At 47.8% G+C, this 17,708-nt stretch overlaps 8 protein-coding genes across 8 annotated transcripts; 4 read left to right on the top strand and 4 right to left on the bottom strand.

Annotated features, from left to right (window-relative positions):
* Positions 1 to 217: 217 nt before the first annotated feature.
* N7506_009336 (ferric reductase family protein) lies at positions 218 to 2,208 on the bottom strand (the record flags this gene model as incomplete). Its single annotated transcript, XM_056958629.1, has 6 exons — positions 218 to 663; positions 726 to 1,304; positions 1,357 to 1,649; positions 1,728 to 1,747; positions 1,789 to 1,957; positions 2,018 to 2,208. 6 exons carry the CDS (start codon positions 2,206 to 2,208, stop codon positions 218 to 220), a joined length of 1,698 nt encoding a protein of 565 aa, XP_056808019.1.
* Positions 2,209 to 4,262: 2,054 nt separating this feature from the next.
* N7506_009335 (FTR1 family protein) lies at positions 4,263 to 5,542 on the bottom strand (the record flags this gene model as incomplete). The annotated part of the gene is made up of 4 exons (XM_056958628.1): positions 4,263 to 4,779; positions 4,828 to 5,273; positions 5,331 to 5,452; positions 5,512 to 5,542. 4 exons carry the CDS (start codon positions 5,540 to 5,542, stop codon positions 4,263 to 4,265), a joined length of 1,116 nt encoding a protein of 371 aa, XP_056808018.1.
* A 927-nt stretch (positions 5,543 to 6,469) lies between these two features.
* On the top strand, positions 6,470 to 8,320 carry N7506_009334 (uncharacterized protein; the record flags this gene model as incomplete). The annotated part of the gene is made up of 1 exon (XM_056958627.1): positions 6,470 to 8,320. One exon carries the CDS (start codon positions 6,470 to 6,472, stop codon positions 8,318 to 8,320), a length of 1,851 nt encoding a protein of 616 aa, XP_056808017.1.
* Positions 8,321 to 9,565: 1,245 nt separating this feature from the next.
* Positions 9,566 to 11,263, top strand: N7506_009333 (MFS transporter; the record flags this gene model as incomplete). The annotated part of the gene is made up of 2 exons (XM_056958626.1): positions 9,566 to 10,740; positions 10,795 to 11,263. 2 exons carry the CDS (start codon positions 9,566 to 9,568, stop codon positions 11,261 to 11,263), a joined length of 1,644 nt encoding a protein of 547 aa, XP_056808016.1.
* Positions 11,264 to 12,026: 763 nt separating this feature from the next.
* Positions 12,027 to 13,153, bottom strand: N7506_009332 (uncharacterized protein; the record flags this gene model as incomplete). The annotated part of the gene is made up of 2 exons (XM_056958625.1): positions 12,027 to 12,860; positions 12,923 to 13,153. The coding sequence occupies 2 exons, from the start codon at positions 13,151 to 13,153 to the stop codon at positions 12,027 to 12,029; spliced, it is 1,065 nt and encodes a 354-aa protein (XP_056808015.1).
* Positions 13,154 to 14,033: 880 nt separating this feature from the next.
* N7506_009331 (uncharacterized protein) lies at positions 14,034 to 14,408 on the top strand (the record flags this gene model as incomplete). The annotated part of the gene is made up of 1 exon (XM_056958624.1): positions 14,034 to 14,408. One exon carries the CDS (start codon positions 14,034 to 14,036, stop codon positions 14,406 to 14,408), a length of 375 nt encoding a protein of 124 aa, XP_056808014.1.
* Positions 14,409 to 14,726: 318 nt separating this feature from the next.
* N7506_009330 (uncharacterized protein) lies at positions 14,727 to 16,772 on the bottom strand (the record flags this gene model as incomplete). The annotated part of the gene is made up of 1 exon (XM_056958623.1): positions 14,727 to 16,772. The coding sequence occupies one exon, from the start codon at positions 16,770 to 16,772 to the stop codon at positions 14,727 to 14,729; it is 2,046 nt and encodes a 681-aa protein (XP_056808013.1).
* Positions 16,773 to 17,024: 252 nt separating this feature from the next.
* On the top strand, positions 17,025 to 17,279 carry N7506_009329 (uncharacterized protein; the record flags this gene model as incomplete). Its single annotated transcript, XM_056958622.1, has 1 exon — positions 17,025 to 17,279. The coding sequence occupies one exon, from the start codon at positions 17,025 to 17,027 to the stop codon at positions 17,277 to 17,279; it is 255 nt and encodes an 84-aa protein (XP_056808012.1).
* Between the last annotated feature and the right edge of the window lie 429 nt (positions 17,280 to 17,708).

Here is a 17,708-nt window from a genome sequence, read left to right as displayed (position 1 = left end):
GGTGTAATTGGTCTTCAGGAAATCAGGGTGGTGCGCCGTGGTGAGCAAATCATAGGTAGGCCTGCCCTATCTGCAATGCCCGCAACATTTTATTTGGCTTCAATCAGTCTAATGCTGTGAATATGTGTTGTCATAATTTCACCAGTCAAACTCCTGTTCCATGTTAGCTAGAATACTTTTCATTTAATGCCGCAGAGCTCAAAATTATTTCTCTGCCCTATTCACTTACCTCAGTATAGAGCGTGATAGACCACTCGTTGGTGAGTGCCCGGTTATTAACAGCTTGACGCGTTGTGTGCATCAGGCTATAAGGTCCACAGGCCCCAATAATAATGCGGTCCTCCCGGCTGCAGCTTGAAGTAACAATGTGCTCAATGAGACTTTTGATATCGGGACGGCCCGGCCGGATTTCATTACCGGAGGAAGTCATTGTTGCAACAGGCTGTTGCAAAGCACCCTTCTCTATATCACCTGGTGAGAGATGAGGAGACGAGTCTCTGGCATCTGCCTCGTCAGAGGCAGAGTTCTTCTCAGACAAGAAATCTGAGGAATCAGGCAACGTGAGACTGGACAAGTCACTCTGTCGAGTGATATAAATGAGGAGGTTCACGTTTGGGTGGGACTGAAGCTTCTGAAGCTCCCCGGAAAACCAAGATAGGCATTCTAGGACAGAAATTCAGCTTCCATAGCCCTAACAGACACTTGTGGGGGAACATCCGACTTACCTTGGTCTGTCACAATCCATACAAAGTCAAGTGATTTGAATGTGGTCGCGGAGGACTGGAGCAAGTCCAACGCAATGGCAAATGTGAAGCTGGCGCCACTACCTCCAGCGACAAGAATGACTTTCTCAAAAACTTTGAAGTTAGGAACCTGACCGTAAGCACCGTCGACTGAACAACGCAACAACCTCCCAGGCTTTAGCTGCGCAGCTTGGTAAAGATCGCGCGTAAACCCGTCATACACCCTGATCACGAGTTCCGACGGTTCCGACGACAGAAGAGTGAATGGATGTCTTTCGAAGAAGCGGATAGCTGGAATCCACAGGAAAGCGTGGGATCCTGGGCTGGACTTGATGCCACGGCTGAGCCTCACCCGAAGGACCCCATTTGGCAAGGCTGTCAAGGTGGCATAATTTCCATAGAAGTTCCAAATAATCTTTGCTCCACGAAGTAGACGATCGAAAGCCCAAAAACAAGCAATCACGATCACAATAACCACAGCGGATTTTGAGAACTTGGGACGATGCATTCCAACTGTTATCATAATCAAAATGAACATGAGAATATGAAGCATGTAGAATACTGTCAATTGTCAGCACCTTGATTCATCGGAGCCCGGCATCGAGTGGCATACATTCATAAAATCCTCGCATGAAATAAGTGATAGTTGAGATTGCTATGATCAGCATGGCCATGCCTGCGATCGCACCTGCAAAATTATCTCTCTCCTCCATCTTGTGCAAGCTGCCAGATTGATGCCAGGCAGACAAGTACACTATGGCATGTATCATGGACACGAAGATACAAGTATAGCCAGAAACCTTGTGGAGGGGACGAAGCTTCTCGTAGGAGTTGGCTGTTAAGGGCGCAAGAGGTGTGTTTTTTAAAGCCAAGAAGACCAAAAGAGCCAAGTTTGCGAGTGCAACCCTGCCAGTTGATTAGTATCCGAGACAATCCAGGGAGAAAAAATTGCAAGGGAAGCCATTGCAAGAGAAACGAACTAACCAACCGAGTCGTTTGGCAACCTATAAATTATTAGCCCAAACGTACACATGGATATACGGACCGGGGTAGCTAAATAAGCCTTTTTAATGAACCCACTCACATATGTAATACTGGTGAGGTCGACGTCAGTCAACAAGATCACCAGATTCACGGCCCAGTAGGTAATATATATGATGAATCGCCCGGTTGTCACTCCCATGACTGAGCTAGCGAGGAGGACACGAGCTTTGCTGTTGTATTCGGCATATCAATATCATTGATGAACAAAATCATCCGAATCTCGCACATACCGATACGCTCGGACAGAGGTGGAAGTTCCTCTTGGACCATAGTAGAACCAAGCAAGACTTGACCAGTGATATATTGCAAAAAGAGCCATTATTGAGCCCATGCCAATGGCAAACCACTTGTTGGTCCACTCATTATTTGACTGGCGTAGTGCTTTTTCAATTGCGCTTGAGCTTCTGATTTCAATCATCATCGATTCCAAGGTTGTGCAGTACACGTCTCAGGTGTCAATGTAGAGTAGAAAACCCGCAATGCACAGGACTCACTGGGTACTATGTTCAATATCATCTGATAAGACCAAGCCAGCGAAATATCGGAGGAACTACCTTTTGACCCCACCGGCAGAGAAAATCTGCGTCCGGTCTAATTTCAGAGTCCTTTTTCCTAAAACTGGAATTATCCGCACATCTTTGCTTGTACTAAACTCCCTGAGGCCCACTTTGATACGTTCGGACGAGGAATGTCACCGGGATTTGATACGATTCAAATACTTCCGGAGATACGCTCGGTTCACATTGACATGATGTCTCGATAAATGAATGGTATTTGACGTGATGTTATTGCGTCCGGTCAGAAGCTCAAGTGCTATTGGAAAAAATACTCCCATTTTCTCTTTCGATCAGCATATTAGTCGGATCCTAAACTCATGAATTTCGCAATGCCTAAGCTGGTGAGACAGAAGACCCCATGAATCCAAAAGCTTCGACATAAAAGAAAGTTTCCAAGGTTTTCAGGACCCAATCTAATCAATCAGATAGCAAATTTGCTTGTCCCGAAATTGCTTGGCACTTCCGCTCTATTCCTATTAGGCAGTGATCTGCGTTGCAGAGATTGATAAACGATTGGCTTTTATCAACCTTTGGAATGAGCCAGTGATCAAGTGAGACATTCATAGTGAGCGTTATTCTCTGTATGGTTAATACGGTGGTATTTCCACTCAACCCACCACCATAATGCACCGTTGACATGACCCGTGAGGTCATCTACAGGGAAGAGTATCCTCTATGGTATCTTTGTGTGCCGCTGTTGTGCGCTAAACTTCCGTGCCTGACTGCAGTGGAGGACTACTGATTACAAACACCATACGGAGTACCTGCACTGCCCCCCGACGGGGCTGATGCACATCATTCCAAGGTTGGGGATACCTATCAGGACTCTTTCAGAGTTCGCTCCGTACGATGCAACGTGACTGCGCAGACCTCTTTCGAAAATGTGACTATATCATTGGCGGCTCAGAAAAAAAAAGCAAAAGAAAAAATAGAGAGAGCAACTGCAGCAGGGGTCATTTTTCTAGTTCAGGGCCCAAGTCCAATGTTTTGGCTCGTGAGGTCGCTCCGCATTGAGCTGATCTTTGGCGGGTCTGCTATTGTTGAAAAATTATCAATCAGGGGACTGGTATTGCACGTGCATATTTCCTTGCTGCTGAGTGGTGTCTTTTTTCGCTCCAAGACTGCATTAGTCAAATAAGAAATGAGGCTTCCCAGGCTGTCACGGCATGTGGGGAACAGTGCGATCATCCCCGGTTCGGTGAAATTACAACACGCCGGAAAAGCTAATTCTCTTTCATTGCAGCCAATAACCAAACAAGAGGCAAGCCTTTCACGAAAGGAGGGAAAAAACGGATTTTTGCCGCCTCAGTGAAAATATCTGATGCCGAAAGAGCCATCCAATTCTTTTCCATTATAGCCGTTATCCAGCTGGAGCCACGGGTGAGTAATAAAAAAGGGACGGAGGGGGTATGGGTGTTCCAAGGTTATTCGGTTGCGTTGACAAGACCTCGGGAATGCTTTGCCTTTATTGGCGATGAGGCCTCCCGAGTATCATTATTTCAAATCTTTTCAAAAGAGTCTACAGTTACGTTTCTTGGCTTTGCTTTTGAATGTGCTCGACTATAGCTCCCAAAGAAGACATGTGACACCAATTATTTTCCGATAATATTGATTGTGTCATAGATCTGTGCTTCATAATGATCGCCGTCCAGGTGCCAGGAGTCACGGTGCAATCCAGAGAATAGTCTTTCTATAAAGGAAAAAAGGCACGAAATGTGCGAGAAAGGGAAAGAAAAGGCGCCGAGATTGGACAATTCTGTTTTTCTGTTTGAGGGAAAGGCAGAGTGCTCGTCAAATCATGTTCTAACACAGCAGCACCCCTTGCCTTTTGCTTTGCATTTTGCAGCTCATGACATGTCCGCGAGAGGAAATGAATCTCGTGCGCATCTCAAAGGTCTGAGCCATAGCAATTTGCGGGTCATAGAAGCCCAGAGCTGTGCTTGGGTTGAGCTTCCACAACGTTCACCGTCTCATCCGAAACATCGGATTGGTAGGGACGACGTAAGATAAACGCTTTCAACCTTCCCTTAAATCTTTCGATACTTTGCAAAGCCGGATCGATAACAGGTATAGCCCCTCGCTTCTCACGGTAGAGCATCATAGAGTATCCAACCATCACACAGACCCAGAAAAGGTTATAAGCGATCACGGAGCCATAAGTAGCCGAGTTTGTCCAGCCAAGAAGTGCGTTGAAGATACCCCAACCACCACCGCCTCCTAACTCTGGGTTGCAGCAATTAACATGCCAGACACTCTGGCGGATATCATAGGATCCTGCACCAGACCCTGTCTCAGATGCATCACCTCCTATCACCTTGTTCCAGGTATTGTTCTCAAAGTACCAGACACCGCGTGAGAAAAGGCCGGCCGCAACGAGGTAAAGGAAGCAAGTCGAGATTATCAAGAAGATCTGCATCGAGGTCTCACGTCCACCACTGGAAATCATTAGACTTGGACATCGTTGGTCAAGGTCAGGGACTTACCGATAAATGATATAACCAACAGCAATTCCAGCCAAGATACCAGTGAAAACAGCCAATGGGAAGGAGGAAGCCGGAAGTCCAAGCCCGACACCACCGACGTACACAACGGCCTCGAGACCCTCTCGTAAGACGGTGATGAATGGCAAAAGGAACATGGCGTATTTCTCAAGCCATCGCTTGACTCGGCCCTTGTTTGTCTCATTCGGGTCTTTCTTGTGATCAAGTGCCTTGGCCAGCTTGACACGCCATTTATCTTGCAGCTTGGAGACTCGCAACAGGGCAGCTCCCATAACCGTAATCACGATAGAAGCAATGATTCCCAGCACACCTTCCCAAATATCCTCAGTGGCGGAGAAGGTGTCTACCCCGAGGCCATAGAAGCCACCAATCATTCCCGCTCCGACAGCGAGGCATAGAAAGAGACCCAGTCCACACCCTAGCCAGACCTGTCTTGGTTAGCTTTGGCATGTTGATTGGAAAGTGAGCGAGCGAAGACGAAGTACCTGTTTCACTAATCGTATGTAGGTCGGACGATCAGAATCATAGAGTGATTGCTTCAGAAAGGCGAGGAGGACTGACACGACCACTGTCGTCTCCAGACATTCTCTGAAGCATATGAAGAAGACTGATTGCATCAAGTCAGCTCCCAGGCTAGTCTTGGTTGTCAAAAAAAATGAAACCTACCTGTAACCGCGAAGACCTTGTTATCTCCCATGGTGCTTGAGGACGGAAGAAATGTACACAGCCCGAAGCTTGCAAAAAGGAAATGGGAAATCAAAACTCCTTCCAACTGTTTACTCAAGACACTCGAGAGGGCCGAGAGGGGTCCTTGGGTAAATGATCTGATTAAAATCTTACGGTATGTTTTCCCTGACGACCCACTCATGTTTTTTCCAAGCTTACTAGTAACTACTTGGCTAAGCTTATCTCGATAATTTGTTTTTTTTTTTCTCTTCCAAATCTGGAAGTGTCCACCTGGACAAGGTTAAATTTTGCGGAATACGGATACGGGATCAAGGGTCCTACGCCGAACTTGCCGAAGGGTGTGTCGATTGGCCAACGGACATCGTAAGTTCAAGTGCAAGTAACCGAGCCCCCAATGGGCTTCCACGAAAGGCCGGGACACACCGGAAACAACACTCTCCACGCTCCCCAAAAGTATCAATACCCGAGACAGTTTCCCTCGTCCTGCAGCGGAGGATCAATGTAACTCTCGTGCTCCAGTTCCGGGCCCCACAAGCCCTGCCCAGACGAATTATACTTTGGTACATGACCACGTGAAATTGCCAAACACTTCTGGAAACTAATTTCCAGAAGATTATCAGATCGATAACAGATACCGGTGAGCCGTCTAGGGCGCCTTTCTACAGGGCGGTCATAGCGGGTCATTCTGTCTCCGAATGCGATTTTGTTGCTCTGCCTCTGGAAGTGTCTGTCCCTTGCTTTGTCTTTCCATTTCCCTGGTCGTGAGAGGGAAGAATCCACCTTGCTCATTTCGAAACATTTGTCGTGCTTGGCCTCTATCTAATTCTGTCTTTATTCCTGGTACTAGGACACTGGCATTTGGGCATTTGACTGCGGTCTTTGCATTTTTCTCACTAAGCGCTTGAACCGCGCTCCTGTCGATCGCTTCAAGTCTCGCATGATTGCTCAAATGGCCATTTTGGATATCCTACTATACCGTTTGGCGGTGTTGTTGCTGTTCACGCAGCATTGCCACGCAAAGACCGTGAATTTGGATTTTAATGTCACCTGGGTCAACGCAAACCCAGATGGTCTTCATGAACGCAAGGTGGTCGGAATCAATGGCCAATGGCCGCTACCGATCATCGAGGTTGACAAGGGTGACAGACTCATTGTGAACATGTACAACGGGCTTGGGGACAAGGACACTTCTATCCACTGGCATGGCATGTTTCAAAATGGTACCAACGACATGGACGGAGCTTCGATGGTTACCCAATGTCCGATTTCCCCTGGCTCGTCAATGACCTACAATTTCACTATTCCTCAAAACGGTACCTATTGGTATCATTGTCATACCGATGCGTGCTACCCAGACGGCTATCGTCAAGCTCTGATCGTGCATGATAATCAGTCATACTTCAATGATATGTATGATGAGGAATACACACTCACCATGAGTGATTGGTATCATACGCTTGTTGAGGATATCCCGTTCATCCGAGTTGAGAACCCGACTGGCGCGGAACCCGTTCCAGATTCGTTCCTGTTCAACGACACTGTGTCGAAGACAAATATTCCTGTCGAGCCCGGCAAGACATATATGCTGCGGCTCATCAATATTGGTGCTTTTGTTGCCCAGTATTTCTATATCGAGGACCACACCTTCCGCATCGTCGAAATTGATGGAGTGTATGTGGATGCCCAAGAAGCAGATGTACTTTACATCTCTGTGGCGCAACGTTATTCCATTCTCGTCACGATGAAAAACTCTACAGAGAAGAATTATCCTATTGTCATGGTGGCCGACTCAGAATTGTTGGATGTTATCTCGCCATCGTTACAGCTCAATCAGACAAACTGGCTTGAATATAACAGTGCTGCCCCCCATCCCCAGGCGAAAATAACGGTCGACACTGCGTCTGATCTTGTTCCATACGACGACATGAAGCTTGTCCCTCACGACCGGATGGAACTTCTTCCAGAACCCGATATGGTCATTGCGGTCGACGTCATTATGGATAATCTGAATGACGGCGCGGGCTATGCATTCTTCAACAACATCTCTTACACAATGCCCAAAGTCCCAACACTATATTCAGTGCTGACTGCCGGGGAGGAGTATGCAACAAACGAAAAAGTTTACGGAGAATTCACCTCCTCCCACGTTCTTGAGCATAACGCGGTCGTTGAAATTATCATCAATAATCAAGATACTGGGTCTCATCCCTTCCATCTACACGGCCACAATTTCCAACTTGTCAGTCGTTCGCCTTCGTACGGGGCCTCCTTCTATGACCTGGTGGACGGCGATCCGGTTCCTTATGATGCTTCAGAGCAACCCTCAAGTGGCTTCCCGAAATTTCCAGCGCGTCGAGATACCGTTGTCGCACCACCACAGGGAAATATGGTACTTCGCTTCGTCGCTGACAACCCTGGTGTCTGGCTCTTCCATTGCCACATCGACTGGCACATGTCTCAGGGGTTAGCAATGACATTTGTTGAGGCACCGCAGCAGATAAAAGCAGGTCTGTCACTGACAGATAGTGATATCAGCATATGCAAAGCTGGGAACAGATCTTACGAAGGAAATGCTGCCGCTAACACGGAGGACTGGCTTGATTTGAGCAATCAAAATAGACAGCTTCCATGGTTGCCTGCCGGGTTTACGCCGAGGGGTATAGTTGCAATGGTTTTCTCATGTGTGTCAGCATTCCTCGGAATGGCGTTCATCGCATTCTATGGCATGTCGGGAATAGGAGTTCAGAAGCAAGAGACTGCTGTGGTTTCAGAGAGTGAGACTAGATGAATTTATTGAAATGAATGTGTGTGTACCTGGGTTAGTATTCTTGAAGATAATATCAGTGCAAAAGTGGAAATAATTGGAAACCTCCGAAGAGTTCGTCCCCAGGGCTTCACACTTAGTCTTGGACTGATGTTCTCAATGGAAATGCTGTTTGATGGAAAAATAACAGTGTAGAGAGGTTTCTCCAGATGATGAATTTTGCGGAACAACGAAAAGAAGAAGGAAGAAATTGAGAACCCAACGAGAGAATGGCTACTCTTCTCGGCTCGGACCTTTTCCTTTGTTTTTTTTATCCTGTAATAATCTAAGCCCATCTCCAGAACTTGAAAACGGTTGCGGATCCGTGAATGTTGTGAGCGGAGAAAAGACACAAAAAAGCAAAAAGAAATGTGCATCATCCGTGAATCGAACACGGGCCTCGTCGATGGCAACGACGAATTCTACCACTAGACCAATGATGCTACTTTATGTAATTTGTGTCATTATTACACAATTCACTCCTAAAGTCTTCCAGCGGACATATTTCATTTTCATCGCTATCTCCGAGTTGATTCTTCATGTTCTTTTCACCGCGTGGATATGTCCACAATACTCCGTATTTGTGTTATATTTACAGTCAGCGGTTCAAGTCTTGGCATTGCCTTTGGGATGCACTCGGATTAGAGAATGGCGCGCAACCGTTTCGGAAAATATCTATTTGGAAGAAGGTTTGTACCACCTTCACCTTAGGCATAACCATAGATCTTCGGCAGAACCCAATGTTGTTTTTGAACTATCCAAGGTTCGGAGTTAGAACCAGTGAAGATCACATGCTTTTGATGAGACTATGTCTCTGTTTAGAAGGAGCTTCGCTGAACATAACCTTGGGAGCACCGTATCATTACGAATATTTGGTCCAGATCTCGAAATATCTTATGTGGTCTGAGAATCGATTTCCATAGTAACCCTTTAAGTGAGTGTAAGTGTGTGTAAGCAATGCTGGACATCCATAGGTGTATTATAAATTTGCAGGTAGTCAAGGGAGTTAAGAGGTCAGGTCAAGTGCCGATTCCCGAAAAAACCTGTTCCGCTGACTAGCAAGCGGAGATAGCCCTGAAACGACCCGAGGCTCGGACTTTAGAGAGGAGGGTTACCAATATTATGTCACGGGGTGTGGAGGTAGTTCTTATTATTGAGCCCTGGAAGCTCTGAAAGAAATCTCGTTCAACTATTTTTCCCGTTTGCGACTTCTGGTCTCTGCATGTCGAAATGGCTGCTGTGACTCGAATTCTCTCCTATGCGGGAAACAAGCCTTACCGATCGCATCATATCCACTATGAGCCCGAGATCCACTTGAACGAAGATGGGTTCGTCGATTTCACGCCTGACGATATCGAAAATCCTCGAAACTGGTCTTTGACTCGTCGCGTTTCTATCACCGTTACCGCCGTGCTTCTTGTCGTCAATGCGACATTCGCCTCAAGCTCCCCCAGTGGTTGCTTTGGCTCCATATCTGAAGAGTTCGGGGTATCCACCGAGGTAGCAGGCCTCACAATCACCCTATTTTTGCTGGGCTACTGTGCCGGGCCCCTTATTTTCGCACCACTCAGTGAATTCTACGGCCGTCGATGGATTTTTTACATCAGTTTCGCCTTATACCTCATCTTTAATTTCCTATGCGCCTTCGCACCAAACCTCGCGGCTCTGCTTGTGGGCAGATTTCTGACGGGGACCTTCGTTTCTGCTCCTCTGAGCAATTCGCCTGGGGTGCTCGCTGATCTATGGGATCCGTTGCAGCGATCTAACGCCATGGCTGGCTTTTCGGCAATGGTCTATGTCGGACCAGCGCTGGGGCCAGTCATTGCGGGTTTCCTCGAATTGAAAGAAGACTGGAGATGGAGTTTTTATGTTCTGCTCTGGCTTGGTGGAGTGACAGCTGTCTTGATGCTGACTATCCCGGAGACATATGCCCCGATTGTCCTTTACAACAAGGCTAAGCGAATTCGCGCGGCTAAGATTCCTGGTTACGAAAATGTGAAAGCCAAAGTGGAGGACAGCGACCGGACGCTCGTCGACATTTACAAGGTGGCAATTACACGACCCTGGATCATTCTCTTTGATCCGATTTCTCTGCTCTGTGCGATCTACATGGCCGTTGTGTATACTCTGCTTTACATGCTCTTCACTATCTATCCCATCGTGTTTCAAGAGAAGCGAGGATGGAACTCAGGCGTGGGAGAGTTGCCTTTGATTGGTACTGTTGTCGGAGCGCTGATTGGAGGTGCCATCGTGTTGGTCGATACTCGGATTCGTCAAAGGAAGATCGAGAGGGGTGAAAAGACAATGGCAGACACAGTCCCTGAAGATCGACTGACCCTCGCGATGATCGGGGGTGTTGGATTCCCTATCACGATGTTCTGGTTTGGATGGTCGGCGCAATACAAGTGAGTACCACAAGTGATAAAACTTTGATGAAGCTTAACTGACTTGTTCAAAAGTGAGGTCCATTGGATCGTCCCAACTCTCGCTGGATGCTTCCTTTCCAGCTGCCTGCTATTAATCTTTGTCGCATATTTGAATTATCTCGTGGACTGCTACCTGATGTACGCCGCCTCTGCCATCGCCGCCAACACCATCGCCCGATCGGCCTGCGGTGCTGCAGCACCTCTTTTCACGAACCAAATGTTCACGGCACTAGGAATTGGAGGTGGAGGAAGTCTGATAGGTGGGGTTGCTGCTGTTCTGGCGGTGATTCCTTTCCTATTCTACAAATATGGAGCACAAATCCGAGTTAAAAGCCGATTTGCCCCTGCGTTGGATGTTCGCAGGGAGAAGACGGATGAGGAATCTGCTCCTCAACAAGATATCGCAACAACCCCGGAATCACAACAAACTCAGAGTGAAACCTCTCTTTCAACATCAGTTGACAGTGCCGATGTGCACAGGGAGGAGACAACCGAAAAGTGAAGGGCGTAACCCTTGAAAAAGAAATTACAAGTTTTATCTATCACAATAATTTAATAACTCATTCCACCATCTCTTGGTCCCACAATATTTTTATTTTTATCAAATGAAATACTCACTTGACCTCGGGAATTGGTACTTGCTTTATCGAAAGCTTTCGTTGTATCTCGAGATCAGTTCGCAAAATTAAACAGTCTCCACGGCTAAGGACATATTGGCCAGGCTGTATGTTCGAGCGTGAATTCTGAGTCTAGAGGTTGCCCTGATTTCGATCTACTTTGTCCTACTGCCTTGGAATTCAGCCAACAAAGCTAATTAGTAGGTACACGATTCCCATTATAATCCGCCATTGGGCCAATGTATGTTGGTCTCTATGACAGTTCTTGATTTATGCAAAAAATTCTCACATGCATTGACGATTGCCAATGTGAGGTTTCTACTTCGGGATTCCCAAATTAGAACCCTGGAAATTGGCACAAGGATTGCCGGGTCGAGGATATAGCTCCCCCGGAAATCCCGAAGTAATCACAAAGATAGTCCCACCTAGATAAAACTACAACACTGGACTCAGCGGCAAAATCAAATGCCCAATCTGTACGTGACCCAGGTACTGCCCAGGTGGTTATCGCTCTGAAAACAGAGTTTAGCTTGATCCATTGTGCAGGTCTACTCGTGACTTTTTAAAAAAGAGGTGAGAGGTTCGTATTATCATTCATATGCTAGACAAAAGTGTGAACTGAGGTCTATGCTCGACAGATCAAAATCCCTAGCTGATTTGCTCCGGGGTGGAGGAAACTTGGGAAAGGAATGGAACTAGCTCGCATCGCCCTTTGCCTGGGCGGGAGCCCTTATGCGCCCAAAGCTTGGTCCCTCGCAAGAAAAAATCCACATTCTCTTTGCTGAAGCAGATTTGCTTCCAATCTTCTTCTGTATCAATCGGTGGGTAATAGGAAACAACGAGGTGCTTGAGTTGCCGGAGAATCGGCAGCACTGCCGCCTCTTCCTCAGGCGTGAGGAACAGGCCATTGTCGACTACCATTGGGCAGCAAATCTGGAGGGATTCGATTTGCGTCTGTGTAGATCCAATGGCAGATAGAAGAGTTGAGAGGACAATGCTCTTGATAAGTCTCTCTCGGATTGGACCGACCGTAGACTGAGCGAAAAGTAAAGTTTGGGCTGAGAAGGGAGGGAATACCGGGTTGAAGCCTAGGTGTGCCTCCAAGGCTTTCGTCCCTCTAAAGCTCCCATTGCAAGGCCACCAGGGTTCATTTGACCCGCCTTCGATGTCCCTCAACCCCACTCCCTGTAGGTTTGGGAGAAGGGGTAGACACTTTTCAAGTGTCAACTGTAGGGGCGTCTTAGAATCACTTCCGGCCTGAGACCCAGGCAGGAAAGTGCGGATATGATCGGAAACTACACCCTTGTAGAGGATGTAACGGCTCTCCAAATCGGGACCGGAACCCACACTGCGGGTTTGTGTAGCCGGTGGGGGTTGGGACAGCCGGCCTCCCATCATTCCCCCCGTATGAATCAGGTTTCGGAATTGATCAAATGACCATGTGTATCCGCCGCGGAAAACATTCGGTAGGATGTAGAGATTCTAGCATCAGGTTAGCTTGCTTTCAAGTGATTGTAGACAGTGCGTTTGTTGAAGAAGCTAACCTTAACACGACGGCGAAAGACTTCATGTCCAGCGACATATTCTAGTGCCCGCAGTCCGTCACTAGTCACCATCAGGTGGAAATCATGAAACAGTCGATCTCCGAAGCATCGGTAGGTCTTATGCGCAAGTGTGGTAGATGTCTGTCGCAAGCTGCATATGTCGTCCAGGCTGGAGTAGCCGCAGACATTGTCCACAAGCTCTGGTGGTAGACACTCAAAACGGGACGACATGATGTCGAGTAACCCAAATGAAGTTGGTTGAAGATTCGAGGGAAAGAAGGGCAGATTGAGAGTAAAAAGGGCGAGAAAGAAGGTGAGAGGAAAGAAGTGAAGTTGACCAACGAATTGGATTCAAGTAGGGGTCTGTTGGAGATCATACATCTCTCACTTCGCGCTCACTCTCACCCTTACCCTTACCCTTGCCCTTACCCTTGCCCTCACCCTTGCCCTCACCTGTACCCTTACCCTCTCCATCTCTCTCCATCCCTTTATCTCTTCACCTATCTACGTTTCACTACTTCATGTATATTGCTCTGGGTAGACTGTGTCTATTCACTGTGTTTCATGTCCCATTCGTTCCACCAGCGAGGGGAACTGGGTATTCAACACTAATAAACTTCGCAAAATGTTTTCAATTGATCACAACCCAGCATGACGCCAGGGCTCGGTCTCAGATTTTAGCTAGAGACGAGGACGTTTGATGACTCGTAGGTACATGCCTTTAGGGACTGTCGCCCAATTCACAGTATTTGCAAACTGCTAACAGACCTCGGATACCAGGGGGAAAAGCAAATGGAAGTACCATACATTGAAACAATCGAAAAATGCTTTATTCCAATTTACGAATCCGACTTTGTCTTCCAACAAAATAACACACCATAACATCGAGCTGGCGAAACGATGGCCCTATGATTTCGATAATGATGGGAACGTCCGCTCATCCCAGCCAACACCGTCGTTCGAAGGACCTGGCCTTACTAGTCTATGCCCACGGACTGGGCTGGATAGCTATAAATCGGGACACAGTGGTCCTTGGGGGTTGGCAGCTCGCTCTGTAGCTCACAGCAGTTCGAAAGAAGTCGGACAAGGCTGTTCCCAGCGCTGATGGGGAATGGTCTACCGGCCTGATACTAGCTCTCCCCGAATTCATCGAGAGGAATACCGCGTGAGCGCGCCAGCTGGAGGAGGTTCACGATGGCGAGCCGATCTCGAGAAGAAACACCACGTTGTCGAGTCTCGCTTCCCCAAGGAAGCTAAGAAAGTCAGTTGTGACGGGATGACAAAGAACCATCGCGAAGTCTGCTTTTCTCCTGCAATCTACGAACGAGAGCTAGCTGTGTTCGAGATTGCTAAAGTTCCGGGGTACCACATCAGTTGTGGCCCAGAGTTAAAAGAAGAAGTCGATGGATCAATCATCTCCGTTGCCAATATCCATACAGCCAAACTCACTCAGGTGTCCACGGGTGGTTCGAGAATCCGGCAATAACCCAATGGGGTGGACTTCCTATTCCCTGGACCTCAACCCAACCTTAGAATCGAACCCGTTTCGTTGCTACTAAAATGAAAGTTGTATGAAGTATACCCAGACCTTGCTCGAGATGGAAAATCTGAAATGGATTGGGAGGTTTTTCGTACTGCAATGTAGGGAGCTTGGAAGGGTATGGATGTACACCCCGGCGCCTGAGATACCAGAAACACCTTTGGAAGCATAAGGAACCCCGGACCTCGGGAAGACTTGACAGCCTTGGAACCAGAACCTTGGAAGCGCCCTGGCATTGAGAAGATACATCTACGTCGATGGTGACTATAGCCAATGACGAAGAAAAGCCTTAGCCGAAACCGCAGCAGTTGTTGCCGCATAATCTTGCCACTTTTTGTTTTTGTGGCTATCTGCGTAGTCACAGACGCCTTTGATGATGACACAAGGGATTGCATCCCACACACCCGAGCCCTCCATCTCAAAAGCTATTACCTTTGCCTCATTTGAAATCAGGTCTCGATCCGCTCCAGATTTGAGAACAGTATCTCCCGACGCAATCAAACCGAAATGTATAGCGGGTTTGTTGTGTATATTTCGACGGGACCGTGGAACCAGTGCCTCCTGATCACAGTGGAGTTCAGCACAAGTAGAGTCGATAGCATCTTCGCACATTCCATCGTCACAATCTCCACAGCATCTGGACACATCCCGATGTTTGTGGACGTATGTCGCGGGAAACAATTTGTCTTCGGCTTCCCCTGGGTAGAAGATCTTCGAATATGTGTTGGGATTATCGTTCATATGGCGGAGCTCTGTTGCTATCTTCTCCTGCAAATTCGTCCGATGCTTATTAGTTTCAAGACGAGCAAGCAGTGAGGAGATTTCGCGACCAGGACGCCCTGGCTGATCATCAACAGTGGCCTTGCGTCGGAATTGACCAGGATACCGTCGGCCGAAGTCATACTGAACAATCCCTTTGCTGATGACGACATCCCCTAGCAGAATTTCTGCGCTTCCACCGGGGAATGGAACGCCGCCGCAAACCCCTACAATAAGGGCCAGCTTAATGTTGGGAAAGCTCATTGAGCATGCAGCTGCAACGTTTGCTGCAGAGGCCTTTCCCATCCGTGGCTGATGCGCTAAAACAACATTTTGGTTTGCAATCATCCCCACGGTGTATGAGTTCGGATCATTTGGCTGCTTGCCATATGTATACACGCCATTGTCGTCCTCCCAATATTTTTCGAAGATGGCCTCGACGGCATTTGCCTCCGTCCTGAGAGCACATATGATGGCGACAGTAAAGTCGTTTCGCGTGAGAGGTCGAGGGTGGCATTGTTGTAGCTGATCTGGAGATCCTGTGAGGCTTGAATATGCTTTGTTTGGCATGTTTGCTCTATTTGCATCATCCTCCGATGTTTGACATGACGTCACGCGATGCTCTTCCAAAATGGGCATTGGTGGATTTCTTGGTAGATTGCGAATTGGTGGGTGTTTCAAAGTTCCCGGAGTTTTAGCCACCGAATCCAATGCTTCATTTTGCACCAGATCATCACCTAGCCTGACGCGTGGAATCTCTCCAGCCCCCTTTGTGAATACTTTGCAGATGCCGGCATCCGCAAAGCTAGGAGATTGAAGCTGCTCAACTTGGTCCCAGGTCCAGTGAGCCCCATTAACGAGGTCCTGTTCAAGTGGACGAACAATTCTCTTGTAATATGTGTCAATGAATTGCTGATTGGAGAGAAGGGCTTCAGAATCCAAGGTGTCAAACTGGGCAAAAGACGCGCGGTCTATACAGAATGTGACAGCACTGACGAGGCCAGAATCAAGGTTGAAACGTTTTCGAATCTCCTTAAGAAGATATTGAGCAACGTAAAATGGCTTGTGTCGTTTCGAAAGAAATACAGGGTCGCTCTTTATATCCAGGATGTCCTCTCCGAGTTCAATCTCCAATAATATTATGCCCAGTGCAAGGATTGTTGGAAAAGGGTGGATCTTGTAACCGCGTGGTTGGGTGCTAGGGTCATGATCGAGGCCGAATTTGGTTGCGATGAAGACTTTGTCGAACTGAGGATAAGGTTGCTCATTTTGCACCTTGCAGTAGACATAGATATCGTCAATCGACATGCCTTCACTCAGCCACGGGCCTTCGAAGAGATGCAAAATGCATCGAGCTAGTGTGACACCCATGACCCGCTTCGCTGCATAAGTTGGCTTGATCATGGCTTGTAATTCAGTGAGGTTCATCTCAATGTAGCTTTCCCCTTCTAGTATGACTTCAAGCGGCCGAGCTAGCCTCTGCTTATCCCAAAGCCGATTCTCACCATCTGTGGTCAAGTATAGACAGACACTTCGAGATTGATCATGCATTATGAGACAGGCAGGGGAACCTTGTTCAACACTGTAGCAGATCGTCAAGTCAGCTGCACCACCGAAAACTAGAAGAGCAACGAGAAAACCCTCTTACCCGTAATCGCTGACACAAACCCTGCACTCTTGGAGGATATCAGGACCCGTTAACAGCATGAAGAGACTGTCATGCGGTTGCTTTGGGGCACTCCATTGGGGATCCAAGAAAAATTTCGCTTCAAGGGAAAGGCCCAATCGCCCATCGTGATCGTGATGTTCCGACTGGCACGGCCAGTTGCTATGCAGAGAACTGTGCAAGGATTCCGACAATTTCCTGACGTTGTCTTCGCGGTGAAAAATAGTTTCGACCACAGGAGGCTTTGGACAGTCATCTTCGGAGGGTTCTACTTCTTCATCAATCTCGGTGCTCTCATACAGATCATCCACAAGCGTATTCCAGCCTTTGACGAGGCGAATGAGCCTTTGAAGAAGTTGATCATCGCGGCTGAGGAATTCGTCAAGACTTAGATTTCGCACATCCGACCGACTGATGAGCTGGCGGAACAATGAAAGGTGCGGATAGGGACCTTTGTTCCATTGAATCTCATCGGCCGGAGGTGGGTCTTTGGGTTTGGCGAAGAACGAGAAAAAATGTGGGAATGTGGAGGCCTGTGCCTTTGTTTCCTCCTCCAACGACCGTCGATATCGGGTCTTGATGTATTCGCCACACAAAACACGATTCAGTGAGTCCGCCACTTGGCGAAGTGATGTTTCGAGGGATTTCCGACGCGTCAAGGCGTTAAGCACGTGTGTCGACCTTATCTCCGCCACCAGATGAGCTAAGGCAATCTTCAAACCTCTATGAAGCGTTCCTGAGGCCGGGCGCCCGCAGTTGATAGCTTCAACAAACGCGGTTGCGACGTCTGCAACCGTCTCCGCCAACGAAGGCCCCACCTC

The sequence above is a fragment of the Penicillium brevicompactum genome (assembly GCF_028827555.1).
Source record: "Penicillium brevicompactum strain IBT 35665 chromosome Unknown utg000006l_segment0_segment0, whole genome shotgun sequence".
NCBI classification, from domain to species: Eukaryota; Fungi; Ascomycota; class Eurotiomycetes; order Eurotiales; family Aspergillaceae; genus Penicillium; species Penicillium brevicompactum.
Note: the sequence above shows the minus strand (reverse complement) of the source record. Positions and strands in the feature narration are given on the sequence as shown.